Below are 21557 nucleotides of genomic sequence, written 5' to 3' on the forward strand. Positions count from 1 at the left end.
CAAGATACGATTGATGATGCTGTACTTTTAGTTACAATGAGTACTTACTGCTTTTTTGTCAGCCTGGCTGCTGTCATAACCAGTTGTTAGATCTCGAATCCCAGAAACCTCAAATCTGCCACATGACTTTGGATATGTGCTCTCCCCTCCATAATTTCTGAGATTTTCAAATAAACACTTTATGGTTTTTGGATCATGACAAATAAAATATGAAGCTTTGGTGATATGATAGCCATACCTGTCGAAATAAATTGAAAACATTTACTACTACTATTTATCATTTCTATAGAAATAGAAGTACGCAGAGCTGTACACTTGAAAATGACAAGAAAGTCCCTGCTAGAAAGAGCTTATAATCTAATCAGGATAGGCAAACAGGACAAGTAAGGGATAAGAGAATTACTAAGGTGGGAATGATAAAACATACATGGGTACTGTACAAGTGAATAGGGATTAGGAGTTAAAAGTAGCATCAAGAACATGGACTTTTAGCCTAGATTAGATGGGAGCTTGACGTACTGGCTGAGGAAGTCTATTCCAGGCATATGGTCCAGCAAGATAAAAGGAACGGAGTCTGGCGTTGGAAGTGGATGAGCAGGGTACAGATAAGAGAGATTAACCCAATGAACAGAATTCCTGGGGAGGAGTGTAGGGAGAGATAAGTGTGGAGGGGTACTGAGGAGCTTGCAGAGTGAATGCACTTGTAAGCCAATAAGAGGAGCTTGAACTGTTTGCGGAAACAGATCGGGAGCCAATGAATTGACTTGAGGAGACGGCTAATATGAGCACAGTGACACTGGCGGAATATAAGTTGTGCAGCAGAATTTTGAACAAATTGAAGGGGAGAGAGATGGCTTAGTGGGAGACTTGTGAGAAGCAAGTTGCAATAGTCTAAGCGAGCGGTGATAAGAGTGTGGGTAAGGGTTTTGGTAGTGTGCTCAGAAAGGAAAGGACACATTTTGGTGATATTATAGAGAAAGAAATGACAGGTTTTAGCAGTCTGCTGGATATGTGCAGAGAAAAGAGAGAGAGGAGTCAAAGCTAGCAACATATACACGAGTTAGTCTAATAAAAGATATCACCTAGAAACTGTTCACCAATCCTACTTAGACTTACCTAAAGTCAGAATTGTATTGGTTAATAGGGATCAAAGTACAACCCAATGGTTAAAGCAGTGAACTACGACTTGGGGAGAACTGCAAAATTCATGAATCCAGAATAGTTACTCTGAGCTAACACCGGCCAAGCCACCTTATTTCCCAAGCCTCTATGCACATAAGCACATGTAGTAATGCACTACAATTTGCATCAGAGTTAGCTGAAGGTACGGTGTTAAAAATCACATTTCAAAATGTGTGTTGGGAACCTATTCAGGTGAAACGAACTCAGTAGAGTGACAACAGATGCTTGGATTTATCTATCCAGATTGACAGGACTAGATGGACAATGCCCTCAGGCAATGGAAATGGGGAAAAAAGGGCAACATTTGGAAAGCTAGGTGTATTAATGCCCATAGTACAGAAAATAAAATCTAAGATTTGGAGGCTGTAATGGAAGACACTGACTTGATTCAGTGGCAATCACAGAGATGTGGAACACAGAAAACCACGACTGGGATATAGTTACACCAAGCTATAATGCTAAAAAGTGCATGGGCATGTATTTGAGCTGCAAAAACTAGAGAGAATGGTATAGTACGAGGTGACGTTCTGTGCATAAAAGTGGGATCTGGGGGGGGGGGGGGGGAACACGGGACGGTATCCTGATTATCTTAAGGTAACCTAATGGCAATAGCAAAAGCCAGAAGGAGTGCAAAGGGCGAAAAATGACCAATAGGAAAGGAGGTGAGAGAGCCTCTGTATAAGTAAAAAAAAAAAGGGTCAGACCAAGAAGGTTTAATAAAACAGGAGATGGCCCGACGTCACAAGGCTGAAGCTGACTCCCCTGCGCAGCCGCCATATTGGTGTACCCTAAACAAACTATCAGTTGCTGCATACTCATTGATACTAGAAAAAAGCACAACTGGGTCTTCAGGATTGAAACAATTGAGAGTCCTTTAATGAAAAGAACCAACATGGGCTGTGTTTCGGCATTTTGATGCCTTAGTCAGGAATGAATTCTCTCAATAGGAACAAAGGAGTCACTGTTCTTCAGACACAGAGAAAAATAAACAATAGCACTGCTGCAATAATCTGCTTCAATGCAGGAAAACAGTGTAGCGGAAATATAATCAGTCAACATTAATGGAGTCATGTGTTCAACCGCAGAAGTTTTAAGCAAAACCGCCAAAAGCATTCCACAAAATTAAAGGAGCATATTCCCACATACCATCTTTCTCTTTTGATCTAGGCACACGGAAAAAAAAAAAGATTTTAAATGTTCCCAGGTTTCAACCTAATTAAGGGTTTAAAAAAACCCTTTGCAGTTAAAAATAAAACCTCTGAATGTTGAGCACCTGATTCTCATAACATGTCTGTTTTGGTGACCCTTTACTAGGTGAAAAAAATCTCAGCACCCATACAATGCATGCTAGGGTATCCCTTTAACCAGCGGCTCGAAATGACACACTGATTACAATTTAGAACTAATTACTACTCTAAACAATGAAAGGTTATTCCATTCTGATGGTTCCCCTGTGTACATCCGTACACTGCACAAGCCAGCATGTTTCTATAACTAGGAGATTAAATAAAAATGCTACCGGATGCGAGGTAACAAAAGAGAGGGTCCAAAAGCACACAAGAAATAGAACTAGAAAGAAGAACAAATGGGCCTTCAGGATTGGAACAATTGAGAGTCCTTTAATGAAAATACCAGACATGGGCCATACTTCAGCGTTTTGACGCCTGCATCACATGGTCCCTCTTCACAAAAGTGGTGACAGAGAAGAAGCCTCACCTCGGTTATTGGAAAAGTAATGGAAGCAATGCTGAAAGAAAAGATAGTGAATTTCCTGGAATCCAATAGGTTACAAGATCCAAGACTTTTACCAAAGGTAAATCGTGCCAAACGAATCTGATTGAATTCTTTGACTGGGTGACCAGAGAACTGGATCAAGTGTGTGCTCTAGATGTACTCTTAGATTTTGGCAAAGCCTTTGATACCATTTTTCATAGAAGGCTCTTGAATAAACTTGACGGGTTGAAGTTAGGACCCAAAGTGAAAAAATGGATTAGGAACTGGTTGACAGATAGATGCCAGAGGATGGTGGTTAATGGAAGTCACTCGGGGGAAGGAAAGGTGAGTAGTGGAGTGCCTCAAGAATCAGTGATGGGGCCGATTCTGTTTAATATATTTGTGAGTGACACTGCCGAAGGGTTAGAAGGTAAGGTTTGCCTATTTTTTTTTGTTACATTTGTACCCCGCGCTTTCCCACTCATGCCAGGCTCAATGCGGCTTACATGGGGCAATGGAGGGTTAAGTGACTTGCCCAGAGTCACAAGGAGCTGCCTGTGCCTGAAGTGGGAATCGAACTCAGTTCTTCAGTTCCCCAGGACCAAAGTCCACCACCCTAACCACTAGGCCACTCCTTCACATGATACCAAGATTTGAAAGAGTGGACACCCCGGAGGGAGTGGAAAACATGAAAAAGGATCTGCAAAAGCAGAATGGTCTAATGTTTGACAATTAAAATTCATGCAAAGAACTACAGAGTGATGCACTTAGGGAGTAGAAATCCAAGGAAGTTGTATGTGCTAAGAAGTGAGAGGATAATGCAGACAGGGAGAGGGACCTTGGGGTGATAGTGTCTGAGGATCTGAAGGTGATGAAACAGTGAGACAAGGTAGTGGCCACAGAAAGAATGTTAGGCTGTACAGACAGAGACATAACAAGCAGAAGAAAGGTGTTGATGCCTCTGTACAAGTCATTGGTGAGGCCCCATTTGGAGTATTGTGTTCAGTTTTGGAGGTCCTATCTTGCTAAGGATGTAAAAAGACTTGAAGCGGTCCAGAGGAAGGCAACAAAAATGTTATGGGGCTTGCGACAAAAAGACATACGAGAAGAAACTGGAAGATTTGAATATGTATACTCTAGAGGAGAGGAGGGACAGGGGAGATATGATACAGACATTTAAATACTTGAAAGGCATTAATATAGAAACAAGTATTTTCCAGAGAAGGGAAAACGGTCAAACTAGAGGACATGATTTTGGTAGACTTAGGAGTAATGTCAGGATATTCTTTTTCACAAAGAGGGTGGTTGATGCCTGGAATGCCCTCCCGAAGGAGGTGGTGGAGAAAAAATAGTGACAGAATTCAAAAAAGAATGGGTGAGGGAGCAAGGTGGAATCGTGTCCTTCCAGTGGTCATCTGGTCATTTAGGGCACCTTTTTGAGATTTAGTCATGACTGAAACAGGTATAGAACAAAACATCTAACTTTTAGTCCTGGTCCATTATGGAAGAAACATATCCAAGTTTTGGGAACGCCAAAATCCTACTCCAACATGCCCCGTGATTTGGATGCATTGAGTTCTGAAAATCGAATTTGGATGTTTTTCTCCAAAAAACATCCGAATGCCACTTTATGCCGTTTTTGAGACTCTCTCTCTTTTGAAAAAATGAGCTCCATAATCACACAATTATACCTCCATCAGAGCAAGTTTAAATGTGTGCACCTACTTTCCCTGGGGTAATTTTATAAAGGCACCTATATAAAATAGGTGCAATACATGCACTTATTTGCCCTGTTTTAAAATTACTATTTTTCTTGATACAAGTTAAATGACTTAAATGACTTATCTTTATGACTGGTATTCAGTGGCCCTCAGTGGGATCGCTCTTTGTGAGGTCCCCTTAAATGGGTAAAATGATCTGGATGGTATCTATTACCACAGTGATTCCCAAACTGGGTTCCTTGAACTCTCTTCAGGGGGTTCTCAAGAGATTAGATTGTAGAATCTGTTTGTATGAACTTATATATCTCTCTATATAAAAAAACACCTCCAACGTTCTAATGAAGCCTCAAGCCGGAAACTTGAAGTGGCATAGATATCCAGTTTGCCCATGAATGTCTGCCCTGCCCTCGCGTCACAACATAATGACGTTGAGGGCGGAGCACTGACACTCGAGTGGCGAAATGGACAAGGCACAGGCACGGAGGCGGAGCAACAAAAGAAGAACCAGGGTATCACCGTTTGACGGACCAAGCCAACCACAATGTGCGAGGGAGGGAGGGAGGCAGGCAGGCAGCCTGAACGTCGGAGGGTCAGAGGGAGGGACACAGCTAGCTAGCCAGCCAGCCTCTCGAGTGGCGAAACGCACAAGGCACAGGCGCGGAGGTGGAGCAACAAACAAAAACAGAGCATCCCGACAAAAAGAGCGTTGTGAACAAAAGAAGAAACAGGGTATCAGCGTTTCACGGAGCGAACCAGGAACAATGTGGGAGGGTGGGAGGGAGGGAGGGAGGCAGGCAGGCAGCCTGAACGTCGGAGGGTGGGAGGGAGGGAGACAGGTAGCCAGCCAGCCTGAACGTGGGAGCCAGGGAGCCAGCCTGAACGTGAGAGTGGGAACCTGAATGTGGGTGGGAGGGTGGGAGGGAGGAAGGAAGGGGGGGCCACGACCATGACAGGCGGAGGTAGGGGAGGCCACGACCCTGAAACTGGGAGGGGGGAGCGGAGGAAAAACTGGATGGGGCGGGAAAGGGGGAGGGAAGACGGGGGGGGGGGGGGGGAAGGAAGACAGGGGGGAGGGGGAAGGAGGCCGGGAGACGGAAGGGGGCCCCTGCCACACACTGTCAGTCTTTCTCACACACACACTCTCACACAGACAGTCACACACATACACACACACTCGCACATTCACTCTGTCTCTCTGTCTCACACAGTCACTCTCACACACACTCTCTCAAACATACACACTCAGAGGCACACCTTGCTAGTGCCCGTTTCATTTCTGTCAGAAACGGGCCTTTTTTACTAGTGTTTACATAAATCAAGTGTTTCTTGCTATATGAAAAATTATTTTAGGGGGTTTACCATAGTAAAACGTTTGGAGCGGCGGTAAGCCCAATGCGGGCTTACTGCTTGCTAATCCAGGACTACCGCCTATCCAATATGGCCGCTGGCAGTAGTGCTGGGTTGAGCGTGTGCCATTTCCGGGGGAAACTCCCCTGGAGATGGTTAATGCAGCGGTAACCCACAGGGCCCTTTTTCCCGCAGCTTGATAAAAAGACCCCTATATTTGAACTATCCACCTCCATTTTGATCCTGCCCCTGGAATGCCTCTTAACCTACCCCCTCTGTAATGTAGAGCTTTTAGATGGATACCAAAGTTATGCATTGGCTGGTACAGAATTTTTAAAACAAAGGACATAATGACGTTAGCACCCAAAAGTCCTTTTTGAATATAGACCCCTATATTATTATTGCTTTTTGGATACACACACAATGTATATTCTTCAAAAAATTAGGTTTGATGACAACACAAATATTGAAGAGCAGCTGCCCCTCCCCAATTCCAAGAACAATGATTACACTGTATATTTATTTCAGAGATCATCTGTTTCATTTAATAACTCACTCATTATAGATGGTTTTCAGCTGTTGAGACAAGGTCAAATTCTTGGTTGCTAGAAAACTAGCCATCTCTGCAGTTATAACAGCAGCGCTGACACCGTCCTTGTCCAACACAGCAGGACTGCACATATAACCTGCGGAGAAAGAATTCTTTTCATTATAGGATTTAGCAGAATTAGAAAACATCACATGTTTAAGTTCAATAAATTGCTCAGAGTAACAGATCCTCTTTCTTATCTACTTCCATGAAGTGTTGATGCACATCACTGTAGACAGCAGGGGAAGCTTTCCTTATGGACATCAACTTGCCACCCTGGTCCATTATTTTGCATACTTGGCCAAGGGCTGCTGATACATGAGACTGAGGAAGTAGGCAAATTGGTTCCCATACTGTTGAGCAGGGGTGAAACTGGAACTTATACATGTACTTTATAAAATACACACATATGTGCCTATTAGTTTTGGAATGTACAATCACCAATTACATCTGCCTCAGAGAAGTTGTAAAATTTATGCATCAGCTTCCCTTTGGGGAATTTTATAAAGACATATAGGGAGAAGGTGTAAATATATGCAGCTGAAGTACGTATAAAAGTGTGTATTTTATAACTTACGCACATAGTTTATGACTCCTCCTGTGCTCTGTCCAACTACACCCCCAGCCACAACTACACATGATTTGTGTAAATTATGTGCCTTGTTGGAACTGTGTGTGCTTTTAAGCATGTAATTTTGTAAGAAGCTGTTTATGTGTAAAAGAACATTTACAAAATTTTCCCCATGCTGTACTTGTTCAATGGGATAAAACAATTATAGAAATATTAAAAAAGTAATTACAAATTAAGAAACCAAGAGAATTTCATTATATAAGTCTTCACACCCTTTCTCACAACAAATTCAAACTAGCCTTAACAAAGCCCCAAATAAGCTGATTACAGCTGACCTGTGTCCACTGCATGCATGTGGGACAAGATTTTATGGTCTAATAAGACCAAAGTGGAACTTTTTGGTCTCAGTGCTAAGTGAAATGTCTGGCATAAAACAAACACAACACCTCACCCTTCTAATGTTATCCTTACAGTAAAACATGGTGCTGGCAATATGTTGCAGGAATGCTTTGGAGCAATGGGATCAGAGAGACTTGTGAAGACTGAGGGAAAGCAGGAAGGTGCAAAGAGTTAATATGGTCAAACCACAGCAAACTAACTTTCACACTACAGTGGAAAGAAAACGGAAAGAAAAGAAAACCAAGCACGCCACACACATTCATAACCAGAGAGAAAGTAAACATGCACACTTTCTGGACAACAACGATGAATGAACAAAGCAAAATACCCAAGGACATAAAGTTCATGAGAAACTGGGACGAAGCCAGTGAAAAAAAACAGTAAACAAAATAGCACCACTTACAACGAAAACAAAAAAAAATAAGAAACAACCGCACCCCTGGTTTAAATGACTAACTACTACACATGAAAAAATTGTGCAAGAAACTTGAAAGAACATGGGCCAAAAACAAAACAGACATAAACAAAACCATATGGAGAAAAGCTATAAGAAATATACAAATAAAAAAGAAAGCTAAAGCAGCATATATGCGAATCTTGAACAGACCAATAAAAAAAATTATTCGAACTCATGAACAAACTACTGAAAACGAGCTTGCACAATGTTTCAAAAACAAAATAGCAAACACAAGATCAAACTTAGCAAAATCACAAACATCCATCACTGACGTCCTACAAGACTGCGAAACAAATGACATCCATACTGTGGCAGACAGATCATGGTCCACATTTAAATCACCCAAACTAAATACAGTAAGTCAAAATATGAAAGAACTCCACTACTCAAAACATTGCACTGGATGCCAATCAAGGCAAGACTACTTTTCAAAATGAGTACTCTCATTTACAAGATACTATTTGGAATGGCACCTGAATATATGCTAAACATGATTGAGCTATCCCCGAGAAACACAAGTCCAGAAAGCAGAGGCTACCTACTTCTTCACCTGCCCAACTGCAGAAATATAACCTATAAAGCTATCTACACAGCAGGATTCAGTTGGGTTCTAAATGTTGGAACTCAAAACCAAAGCCACAAAAAGCATCACTAACGACCTCCAATTCAGGAAAGAAATTTATTTATTTTTTACATTTGTATCCCACATTTTCCGCCTATTTGTAGGCTCAATGTGGCTTACATAGTACCAGAGAGGCGTTTGCAGACTCCGGTGTGAACAAATACAAAGTGATGTTATGGTAAGATAAAGTTCATATGGCACAGCCACATTAGGGCATCGTATAACAAAAGAGTTGTGTTATGTCCATTACTTACTTTAGTTTTGTTGTGTTGCCGATATCAGGCATTTATTTTGGATCGGTAGGGTATGCCTTTTTAAACAGGTTAGTTTTTAGTGTTTTCCGGAAGTTTAGGTGATTGTACGTAGTTTTCAAGGCTTTTGGTAATGCGTTCCACAGGTGTGTGCTAATGTAGGAAAAACTGGATGCGTAGGTTGATTTGTATTTGAGTCCTTTGCAGCTTGGGTAGTACAGATTTAGGTACGTTCGTGTTGATTTGGATGTGTTTCTAGTTGGTAGGTCGATCAAGTCTGTCATGTATCCCAAGGCTTCACCGTAGATAATTTTGTGAACCAGAGTGCAGACTTTGAAAGCAATGCGTTCTTTGATTGGGAGCCAGTGTAGCTTTTCGCGGAGGGGTTTTGCATTTTCAAATCGCGTTTTTCCAAAGATAAGCCTGGCTGCCATGTTTTGAGCAGTCTGAAGTTTCTTTAACGTTTGTTCTTTACATCCCGCATAGATTCTATTGCGGTAGTCTACATGGCTTAGTACCATTGATTGTACTAGGTTGCGAAATGTTTCCCTCGGGAAGAATTGCTTCAGGCGTTTGAGCTTCCACATTGAGTGGAACATTTTCTTTGTCGTGGGTGTCACTTGGCTCTCTAGTGTTAAATAGCGGTCCATTGTAACACCGAGGATTTTCAGGCTGTCTGAGATAGGGAGGGTGTAATCTGGGGTATTGATGATTGTGGGGTTGTCCATGCTGTGTTGGGACGAGAGGATGAGACAGTGTGTATTTTCTTTGTTGAGTTTTAGTTGAAATGCATTAGACCAAGAGTCCATGATGTTCAAGCTGTTCTTGATTTCGTTGGCGATTTCTGTCAGGTTAGATTTATAAGGAATGTATATTGTGACATCGTCTGCATAGATGAAAGGGTTAAAGCCTTGGCTAGATAAGGAACTGGCTAGTGGGGTCATCATTAGGTTGAAGAGGATCGGTGATAGTGGAGGAGTGGCCTAGTGGTTAGGGTGGTGGACTTTGGTCCTGGGGAACTGAGGAACTGAGTTTGATTCCCGGCACAGGCAGCTCCTTGTGACTCTGGGCAAGTCACTTAACCCTCTATTGCCCGCCGCATTGAGCCTGCCATGAGTGGGAAAGTGCGGGGTACAAATGTAATAAAAAAATAAAATAAATAGTGGTGATCCTTGTGGTACTCCACAGTCTGCTTTTCACGGTGATGATATGTTTGATTTTACTTGATATGTTCTTATAGTTAGGAAACCCTTGATCCAGCTAAGTATGTTTCCACCGATCCCGAACATATCTAGTAATCTTATTAAAATAGTATGGTTTACCATGTCGAATGCACTAGACGTGTCGAGTTGGAGGAGGAGGATGTTTTTGCCTATTGCTATTTCCTGCTTGAATTTGGCTAGAAGAGTGAGTAGTACTGTTTCTGTGCTGTGGAGGGGGCGAAAACCTGATTGTGATTCGTGTAATATTGAGAATTTGTTTATACAATCTGTAAGTTGTTTGGCTACCATGCTTTCCATTAGTCTGACTAACAACGGGATGGATGCTACTGGACGGTAGTTAGTGATTTCATTTGTTTTTTTCTTGGTGTCTTTTGGTATCGGAGTGAGTAGGATGTTGCCGTTTTCCTTACGGAAGAGACCTTGCTGAAGCATGTAGTTTAGGTGGGATGTGAGGTCTGCTATGAAGCGGTCAGGGGTGGATTTCATTAGGTAGTTGGGACAGGTATCTAGTTTGCAGTGAGTGTTGGTGAACCTGCTGATCGCCTGCGTAACTATCAACAGTAAGGAGGGCGAAGTTTAACCAGGTTCGGTCAGCTGGGTATTCTCCAGTGGTTGGGTCCAACTCATTAAGGAAGTTTTCAATGTCAGTGTTGTCATGAGGTAGCGTGTTGCGTAGGTTTACAATTTTTTCGTTGAAATACTTAGCAAGTTTATCTGCAGATGGGATGTCTATATTCACTGTAGTGACCAAGTTGGTGTCTAGGAGTTTGTTCACGAGTTGGTATAATTTCTTCATGTCTTTGTAATCTGTCCCTATTTTAGTTTTATAGTATGATTTTTTGGTCCATCTTATTGCGTATTTATATTCTCTTTGTGATTGTTTCCATGTGTTGAGTGTGTGTTCGTCTTTTGTTTTTTTCCATGCTCATTCACGTTTCCTGGATTGTGTTTTTAGCTTTTTCAGTTCATTGTTGAACCATGTATTGAGTTACCATGAATGAAATGAAAACCTACCTTTTCAAAAATTTTTATAGTGAACTACATAAGCTAACAAACATCCCTCCTCTACAAATCTACCTCCACAAATCCCTTCAGAAAACCACACAAACTGTCATCCTACCTCTATCAAAGTCCCACCTCTACAAACTTACCTCATCAAAACTCTTTAGAAAACTACATAAACTATAGTCCTACATCCTTCAAAACAGCCCCTCAGAAAATTCTAAAGACTACTGATATCATCTTCATGTCATAACGGTTAAATACTAATGTAGCTGTCAACCAAAATGTAAATTATAAACCACTTTGAATCGAAACTTGTTTTTGGATAACAGTGGGATACAAGAACGCATAAATAAATAAATAAATAATAAATAGTCAGATCCTGGAGGAAAGCCTATTCTAGTATGCCAAAGACCTGGGACTGGGGAAAAAATTCACCTTTCAACAGGAAAATGATCTTGAACATAAAGCAGATGGAGTGGTTCAGCAAGAAAGTGAATGTCCTTAACTGGCTCAGTCAAAGCCTGGACCTGAATCTAATAGAAAATTTGTGCAAGACAAACTACAGTCCACAGACGAATCCCAAACAACTGGAAAAACCTTGAGCTATTTTGCCAAGAATGGACAAAAACTGCACCATCCTGTTGTGCAAAGCTCATCAACACTTAAAGGGCAATTCTATAAGGTGTACCTAAAGTTAGGCGCCAACAACATGCACATATTTAGAGAATAACGACACTTACACATATGAATGGCTTCGACAATTGGCAGTTATGTGCGTAAGCACTAGGTGCTCATCTACAAAATGTGGTCTTAAGTCCCTCAGGGGTCCTTTTACTAAGCTGCAAAAGGGGGCCTGCGCTGGTGTTAGCACGTGTATTTGACACACGCTGAGGCCTCCTTTTACTGAGTGGGTAAAAGGTTGATTAAAAAAAAAAAAAAAAAAATAGCTCTGCGGCAAGTGAAGCACTTGCCACATGGCCATTTCGGGGGGGGGGGGGGGGGGAGGGGAGCACTTACCGCCACCCACTGAGGTGGCGGTAGACGCTCCCGTGCTAACCTGGTGATAACCAGGCAGTGATTACTGCTGGGTATTTATTATTATTATTTTTTATTTATGCAGTCTTGTATCCCAGTGTTATCCAAAACATTCAGTTCAAAGTGGCTTACAAATCATATTCTGATTTACAATTACAGTGTTTATTTACATTTACAAGTTTGGTTCTGATTTATAGTGATGATTTACAAGTGCAGTTTATATTTAGGGTTGGACTTATAAAATGGTTGTGATTATTACTCAGAATGGACATTGATTGCTAAGTTAATTTGTTGTAGAATTTTTTAAATAGGTATGTTTTCAGTTCTTTTCTGAATTGAAGATATTTTGTGATGCTTCTTGTGATCCTTGGTATTGAGTTCCACCATTTGGAGCCCATGTAGTTAAGTCTGGCCATGTAAATAGATTTGTAGGTTATGTTTCTGCAAGTTGGTAGTGGAGAAGTAGGTAGTTTCTGGTTTAGCGTTTTTTGGTGATAGTTCTAGCAGGTCTAGCATGCATGCTGGTGACTGACCGAATAATGTTTTGTAGATGATGGTGCTCGCTTTGAAGAACAGTCTTGCCTTAATTGGCAGAAAGTGTAATGGGGTGGCTCTTTCATATTTCGACTTCTTGATGTCAGGTTTTCAAGGCAGAAACTAGGTTCGTGAGCCCTTGGGCCACTGCCGTGGATTAGCAGTGGCAGGCAAAACCACCCCACACCAGAGACAAGGCAGAACTCTGACAGAAACAGCTAGACTTCACCTGCACTTGACCGGTTCCTCAGGAGTTGAGCCCCTGGGTGCAGGCGGCCGACAGGACTTACTGGACAGGGCAGGAACTGGATACCCACTAGGCTGAACAGGGATTGAGGGTCAGAGGGGAAAGGAATATACATGGGCAGCAAGGCAGGAAACTGGGCTAGGACTCACAGACAGACAATACTACACAAAGCAGGAAATGGACAAGCTAAAGGACAGGAACTGAAAGCTGCCAAGCAGCCACTGAAACAGGGAACAAATACTGACAGAAAAGAGTCAGGACTGAAAGCTGCCAAGCAGCCACTAAGAAAGAAACACAGACACAAGAGAAGGAACGGAAGACCAGAAACAAGACTAAGAACTAAGCAATAAAACCAAAGCTAACTACACACAAACAAACTAGAGCCAGACAAGGAACTCAGACTAGAACTGGACTAGGCAGAAGTGCACAGAGCACACCCACATACCAGGGATCTTAGACGATGCAAAGGCAAACACAGAAGTGTCCAGGTAATCAATAAAGCCCATCAGCTGCTGAAGTTCAAGCTGCAGGAATCACAAGGCAGCTACAGGTGCTGTTCAGGCACAAACAAGAGAAGCAAGTCTGGCAGCCCGGAAGATCCGGACCGGACTGGGCTGAAGTCTGGAACGGGTGACAGTTCATAGTAGCCACCGGTTCCGGCCACCAGGGGTCGAGGTGAGCACAGACAAGGAAACGGTCACGAACATGACACTTGAAGATTAGCCTTGCTGCAGTGCTTTGGAAGGTTGTACTGATTTCAGTACGCTTTTCTTGCAACCAACGTATACTACATTGCAGTAGTCTAGTTGTGATAGTATCATCAATTGTACTATTAACCTGAATGATTGTCTTGGAAAATAGTCTCTGATCCTAAGTTTCCATAATGTTCTGAAGCATTTTGTAATTACTTCTATTTGATTGTCTAGTGTTAGGTGTTTGTCGAGAACGATTCCCAGTATTTTAAACTGTGTTTCAATGTGACATGCTTGGTGGCTGACTATGAAATTTTGATAGGCTGTGGGATTGTGCGGGCATGACAGAACCAGGAATTTGGTTTTGTCTATGCTTAATTTGAGTTTGAAGGTTTCTGCCCAGTTTTCCATGAGGTCCAATCCTGTTTTGACTTTGTCCATTATTTCTGTGATATTCTTACTGAAAGGTATGTAGATAATAGCATCATCTGCATAGATGAACGGGTTGAAGCCCATTTTCTCTAGTTTTTTTCCCCCCGAGTGGAGCCATCAGTACTTTGAACTGTGTTGGTGTTACCACTGCAGTAGTGAGCCCTTGCACCTTGACAGAATGCGGAGGATCCGTGAAGCGCCACACTCGGTCAGGCAGCCGGACAACCCCTAGCTTCACCTGGGAAGCGACCACTGTTCCCCGGGAGTTGAGCCCCCTTGTGCAGGTGGCCACCAGGACTTCCGGATACTGTCGGGGTCGGACGGCCACCAGCCGTGGCAGGTAGGAGTAGAACAGATCCGGAACACAGATCGGGCAGGCCGCAAGCAGAGAATGGTCAGGTTCAATCCACAGGTCAGGGCAGGCAGCAAGCAGAGAATGGTCAGGTTCAATCCACAGGTCAGGGCAGGCAGCAAGCAGAGAATGGTCAGGTTCAATCCACAGGTCAGGGCAGGCAGCAAGCAGAGAATGGTCAGGTTTAATCCAAGTCAGCATCAACAGGAAAACCGGCAGAGGAACGCTCAATCACCAGCACCAAACCTCTAGCAAGATAGAAGCCGAAGCAAAGATAGAGTCCCAGGCCAGCTCTTAAATAGGTCTCCAATCAGAGGAACATGGTCTCAGCTGAGAGGCGAGAGATCTCATAGGGCACGCCCAAAAGACACTCAAGATGGCTGCCTCCTAGATGAGCTACCGAAGATGGCTGCTCCTCAAATGATCCTCCCAAGATGGCTGCCCTTCAGATGCTCTACCCAAAATGGTTGCTGCTCAGCTGATCTTTCCAATATGGCCGCAGCCCGAGGAGCAAGGTAGTGATGCAACATCCGGATATCCAAGATGTTGCTAGCTGGTTGGACATCTTAACAATGTAGGATCTGTTCTTTAGGAAGCTGGAACTACAAAAAAAATATATTTTTGTCGTGCAGGAAATGGTGCGAGCTGGGGGTGAGAATTACTGCTGGGCTACTGTGGCAGCCTGGCAGTACTTTCGGTTTAGTGAGCGGTATGCCCACGATGGGCTTGCCACCGCTTAGTGTGCAACTGCATGGGTTGGGGTATTAACATGGGCGGAGCATAAGCTTTTCACCTATCAATGTGTGCAACTTATTTAATAAATTGTGAACATGGTGTGGTGCCGATGAGTTGGTAAAAGAGGCTGCACCTATATTTTGGTGCAACAATACCACTTTCTGTGGGATTCTATGTAGTGCGCCTGGCATTCTGCGCTGAAATCTAAGCATAACAACACATGTAATTTAATTGGCTTAACAAGCTAATCAGCATTGATAATAGCACCCAACAAGGAATAATGAGCACTAATTATCAATAATTAGAATTTATTTGCACAACTCGATAAGTAAATTCTGTAATGAACTGTGCTTAAATTTTAATATACGTAGTTCAAAAAGGGCATGGTCATGGGTGAGGAAATGGGCATTTCATGTGCATTTGAAAATTTACACGTGTAGTTATAGAATATGGCCCCATGCAAGTAAATCTAAACAGTTATTTACATCACATTTTCACTGGTGTAAATGGAGGTGTGAAGTTTTAGGCGCTGGGATATCAACTAAGTGTATTCTATATACCGAGTTTAAATCTAGGTGCCACTTATAGAATACGCTTAGCAGGAAATGTTTACTGTGTGGATTTTTTAGGCGCCTTATACAGAATCTGGCCTTTTATGCCTGAATAGTCATAATAATAATAAAAAAAACAAAGTACCAGAGGTTGTGGAAACTTAAGATAGTATGCATTTGTTACCACTTTTACTTTAAAAGGATTAACATTTTCCCATCACGATTTGAAATCCTAATGAAAGTGGAGAATTTAAGTTCTGAAATGCATAAAAAATTGAGAAGACCCCAAAACAATAATGTAATCTATAGGAACTGGTTAAGAACCCCTGGCTTAGACCCAGAGAGGCAGTCACTATTGTGCCAGTCCTAGCAAAGAATGACACCAAGGTTACCACCAGCTCTCAACCAGTAAGGGTTTGTCCAGAGTTACTCAAGCATGCTGCAGGGAAGAACATTTGAAGATAAGATAGTGGAAAAAAAAACAGAAAAATATAATTATGTGTTGCCAGAGGCATATCCCAATAAATTTCCGCGTGCTAGAGCTTATATAATACCGTATTTGTAGCTTCAAAATAAAAAAATACTCATTTCTTACCAATTGCTTCCTCAAAAGCAAATAACACAGTTTTCCCTTGATCCATAAGCTGTTTTGCTCGATTTCCCATCCACTTGAATCCAGTCAATGTTTCCTATATTAAAAGTCATCAAATTCAGTTATTTAAATTTAAAATTGCAAAAAGGAAAAAAAAAAAGGATAGAAAAACTGAAAAGCACACTAGTCTACCTCAAAATGGAACCCTTCTTTCAGTGCAATAGCTCTGAGGATTTTGGAAGAGACGGTGCTTGCTAGCATGTACACATCTTTGATGGCATTGGGATTTTGAGTTTGTTCTTTCCAACAGGTGAATATCCACCAGCCTAACATTGCTCCAAGCTCATTGCCAGAGAACACTTTCCATTCACCACTGAAAACCAAGAAGATGCAGTCAATGTTACAAATGAAGGAAAAACGGTAAAATAGTCAATGCATTACTCTACATTATAGAAGGGGAACTTAAGTTTAAGTGATATACAGTAGTTTATCTAAAGAGCGAATTAAAGAGGGATGGTATTTTTCACATCTCCTGGTAAACTGAAAATCAGAGGTTAAGAGAGTTCTTCCATGATTATACTTGGATACTTATCCTCTTAATCAAAGTAGTTCAAGGCAGCCTACAAAATCCTTACACAAGATTAATAGAGAACAATAATAAATAATTTCAACAGTACCACTATATTCATCATCAATAGTTATAACGTTTCAATTGTACATTTTACAAAATTGATTACAACCTCTAGCGTTAAAAATAGCATTGAAATACAATAAAGTTACTCACCTGTAGCAGGTATTCTACGAGGACAACAGGATGAATATTCTTAATTTTGGGTAACACCATCTGACAAATCCCATGGGAGAATCCTCCCCAGAAAACTTTCCAGAAGCTTTTGGAAGCACCTCATTGGACATGCACGCATCCTCCCACATGTCGCTGTCATGCAGGACCAGATCAGTCTAGTATGGATATCAATTCAACTCCGAGGGGAGGTGAGCAGGTGAGTAAGAATATTCATCCTGCTGTCCTCGGAGAATACCTGATACAGGTGAGTAATTTTGTCTTCCCTGAAGGCAAGCAGCATGACAATATTCTTACTCTTGGGGAATCTCTGGCTACCAGGCTCCCTTGACAAAACAAGGGAAAGAAAATAGTGGGGTTTGCAACATGCAAGGCCCAATAACATCTCAATCAACATGGTAAGTAACTTTTTTTTTAAGCAGCCAGGAACAGAAAGAAATGGGCCTAGGCAGATAAGAGTTGGATTCTGGACCCCAAAGATATTCTGAAGGACGTGACCAAACCAATTGTCGTTTTGTGGAGTCTTGTTCCAAATAGTAGTGAGATGCAAATATGTGGCCTGAAGTCCACTTTGCAACTCTGGAAATTTTCTCTATGGAGGCTGATCACGTGGGCTACTGACATAGCCATAGCTTTGGCATTATGAACCATGACATGACATGACCCTCTACAGTCAGCCCAGCCAATTTGAAAGAGCACATTTGTCGATGGCAGCCTCCATCCTGTTTGGGTCAAAAGAAACAAAAAGCTGGGTGGACTTTGTATGGACTTTAGTCTACTCCAAATACTATAAAAGGCCAACGCTCTCTTTCAGTCCAGTGTGCAATATTCTTTCACCTTGATAAACATGCAGTTTGGAGAAAAAAATTTGGCAAAATAATTAACTGATTAAGATGGAATTCCAACACTACCTTAACGGTACTTAGGATGGGTGCACAAGACCACGTTATTGTTGTAAAATTTTATGTAAGGTGGATTAACTATAGAGCCTTGGAGCTCAAAGACCCTGCAGGATGAAATTACTGCCACTAAAAATAAGACTTTCCAAGTTAGGTACTTCACATGGCAGGTATCAAGCAGCTCAAAGGGAGCTTTCCTCAGCTGGGTTAGAACAACGTTGAGGTCCCATGGCACCACTGGGGACTTCATGGGAGGCTTCAACAGAAGCAAGCCTCACATAAAGCGAACAACTAAAGGCTAAGCAGAGATGGGTTTACCTTCTATATATTGATGAAAGGCACCAACTGCACTAAGGAGAACCCTTACTGAGTTGGTCTTAACTTCGGACTCTGACAAATGTAGAAGGTATTCAAGCAGCTTTAATATAGGCCAGAAAAAAAGGATCCAAGGATTTGTCCTCAAACCAGATGGCAGACCTCTCATTTGAAACCATAGGACCTCCTCATGGAATCACTCCTGGAAGCTAGAGGACCCTGCAGTCACTCTCAGGTAGGCTGAAGGAGTCCACTACTAACCTCTCAACATCCAAACTGCGAGGGCTACAGACTGAAGGCTGGGATGCAGAAAGGATCCCCTGTCCTGGGTGATGAAAGTCTGAAAACACTCCAGTCTCCATTAATCTTCTGAGGCTACCTTCAGAACAGGGAACCATATCTGTCTTGGCCAATAAGGCATGATCAAGATCATAGTTTCCTGGTCCTGCCTAAGTTTTAGGAGAAGTTGCACAATGAGAGGGGTAGGAGGATGTGTATAGAAGACCCCCCCCCCCCCCCCAACAGAGGCACCCAAGGCTAGTTTGCTGCAGGATCTTATTCTGGAGAAGAACTTTTCTAGTTGAGGTGAGTAGCAAAAAAAATCTATTGAGGAGTGCCCCATTCTCAAAACCTTTTCTGGGCTACACTCATGTCCAAAGGACCATTCGTGCACAATGTGACTCAGCCTGTCTACCAGACAATTGTCTTTCCCCTCCAGGTAAGTGTCTCCGAACCCCATCTCATGTGAGATGGCCCATTTCCACATCCTTACTGTTTTGAGACAGAGAAGGTATGACCTCCATGCCTCCCTGCTTGCTGACAGAGTACAGTGCAATCTGATTGTATGTTAGAATGAGGATAAACTGGTTTTCAATCAACCTTTGAAAGCTTTTAGAGCATTTCAGATTGCTTGTAGCTCCAGGAGGTTTATTTAATGTAATTTCTCCTGAGTAAACCATAGACCTTGGGTGTGGAGCCATCTACATGAGCTCCCCATCCCATGGTGGATGCATCAGTTTAGTTTTCTGAATTTCACATTACTGGAATTCACTCCCTTTGTGTGTCCAATCTGAGAATTGTTATTTAAAATTTAGGAAATTACTGAAAGCAATTCTCTTTCAAAAAATTGTATTCTGCTGCTGGAAGATAGTTCTTAATTTAATTTGTTTTGTAACTCACTAGAGATTATCTAGTTGCTTTAAATTGTAATCTGCACCAAACTATTTGGGGGGGGGGGGGGGGTAACGGAATATAAGTTTTAGAATTGTAATTATAATAGTACTCCTCGGGAGACATCCGAATCTGCGCCTGCCTTGAACTACTGATAATGCGAAAAAGGCCTGTGAAGGCACTGGTAATTTTCTGCACATTGAGGGAGCTTCCTCTTCCAAGAGACTGGAAATAGATACTGGTTTGGTGCACATGGGCTCCATCATCAATGCACTACTTCAGGAAGTGTGTGGGCCTCCAGAAACAGGCTGAATTGCCTCCAGCCTTTCCATCAAGGACCTTGATTTCATATCCTCTTGCTGAGCCAAGAGGCACTCCATCTGCTTCTTATCATGCCCCTGATTCTGCTACTTGAGGACTGCCATCAATAAAAGCTGGGGCTCTGTCAGTATAGTGATATCTGTCTGAGGCCCTTGGGGTGTATCAGTGACCTGGTCTCCACTCAATGGAGGCTGTCACACCCCATCCAGTTCCAAACAGAACAAGCTACCCTTACATCACAGTTTCTTCAAGGGTACTGGTAACCTTGGTATCTTGATGCTTTGTATGCTTTGCCTCAAGGGAGTTGATTGTTGCCCTCTGCTTGATGCACTGTATCGGTGTCCCTCACAGTTGATATGGGTGAGGTGGAATCCAGAGGGTGACCAATCATGATGGCTGCTATGAATGAACCTCTATGCTGAAAAAGGTGGAGGCCTGCTTGATATCAATATGTCTCCAGTGTTTAGTGCAGCTCTTGAAACCACTGAGACAGATTCTCCTGATACCAATGGACCAGACTTCTTGGCACCAAAAATCTTTTCATGTCACTTCTCTTGACCTTCAATGCCCTTCTTGACATTTGCAAACAGTTTACAAGAAGAGGAATCATGATCAGGCCCCAGGCACTGCAGGCACCGATTGTGGGTGTCTATTATGGATATGGTCTGGCTACACCGGGAGCACATTTTAAAACCACTTGGAGTTTTCTGGGAAATGTTCAGAAAAATGTCTGAATCAAAATCAAATGACTCTATTGTGAAAAAACTGAGCCCGACCAGGTGCTTGAGGTCTAGTGGGCCAGAAAAAATAAGAAAACACCAAAAAACCCTATGGACATGAAGAAGGTAAATGCCCTGCGTGACAGGACTTACACACTAAAACATCCAATGGGAAGAAAAATAAAGTAAAGTAACACTTCTAATCAATTTTCTGACTTATGTTGTGGAGGGCCACAAAAAGATGTTTCAACTGCTCCATGGAAAAATCAAGAGACTGATATGGTTCTGTGCAACAGCAACAGGCAGGAAGATGTGCGCATGCAAGGTGCTTCCAAAAACTTGTGGAATAGTTGCAGGGGAGTGTTCCCGCACTGGCTCTGTTGGATGGCATCACCCAAGAATAAGAATATTCATCCTATTTGTCCTCAGACAACCAGATTTTCACAGCCCATCTAAATGCCTGTTTTTTTAATTAACACTCTTTACTGGCTTGTTCTTCTCCACTGTCCTTTATCCCCATCAAGGGTGTTTATTCCACATTTTTTACCCTCCAGTCCTAACCTGCTGTCATACTTTATCATCTTTGCTCACTTCCCAATGTAGTGCCACAAATTAGGTGATAGACTCAAGTGGCTAAAGCGCCAAACACAGCACTCCTCAGAAATAATATAAATATCGCCAATAGCTCCTGTTACCAAAGCAGTGGTTGGAGCTCATTAATCCTAGTAACTGGAGCCGATTACATGAATCAAACTCTTTTCTCTAACTAGGGTATCAACAGTGGCGTAGGAAGGGGGGGGGGGCGGGTGACCGGTCCGCCCCGGGTGCACGCCGCTGGGGGGTGTCGGCGCCTCACTGGTTCCTTGCTCTCTCTGCCCCGGAACAGGTTACTTCCTGTTCCGGGGCAGAGAGAGCAAGGAACCAGCGAGGCGCCGACACCCCCCCCAGCGGCGTGCACTCGGCGGATTGGCCCTCCCGCCCGCCCCTCACCGCCTTCCAGGTATGTTCTCGCGGGGGGGGGGGGGGGGGGTTGCGCTACGGAGGGGGGAGGGTGCGTCACGCTGCACCCGGGGGGGGGGGG

The 21557-nt window shown here is 42.7% G+C and overlaps 1 protein-coding gene across 1 annotated transcript in view; it reads right to left on the reverse strand.

Annotated features, from left to right (window-relative positions):
* Positions 1–21557, reverse strand: part of LOC115461467 (phosphoglucomutase-2-like) — a 125184-nt gene that overhangs the window by 11908 nt on the left and 91719 nt on the right. The window contains 4 exon segments of the mRNA XM_030191286.1: positions 49–238; positions 6520–6649; positions 16254–16347; positions 16443–16623. Of these exon segments, the coding sequence (XP_030047146.1) occupies positions 49–238; positions 6520–6649; positions 16254–16347; positions 16443–16623 (595 nt within the window).

Source organism: Microcaecilia unicolor, chromosome 2, assembly GCF_901765095.1.
Source record: "Microcaecilia unicolor chromosome 2, aMicUni1.1, whole genome shotgun sequence".
Classification (NCBI taxonomy): domain Eukaryota; kingdom Metazoa; phylum Chordata; class Amphibia; order Gymnophiona; family Siphonopidae; genus Microcaecilia; species Microcaecilia unicolor.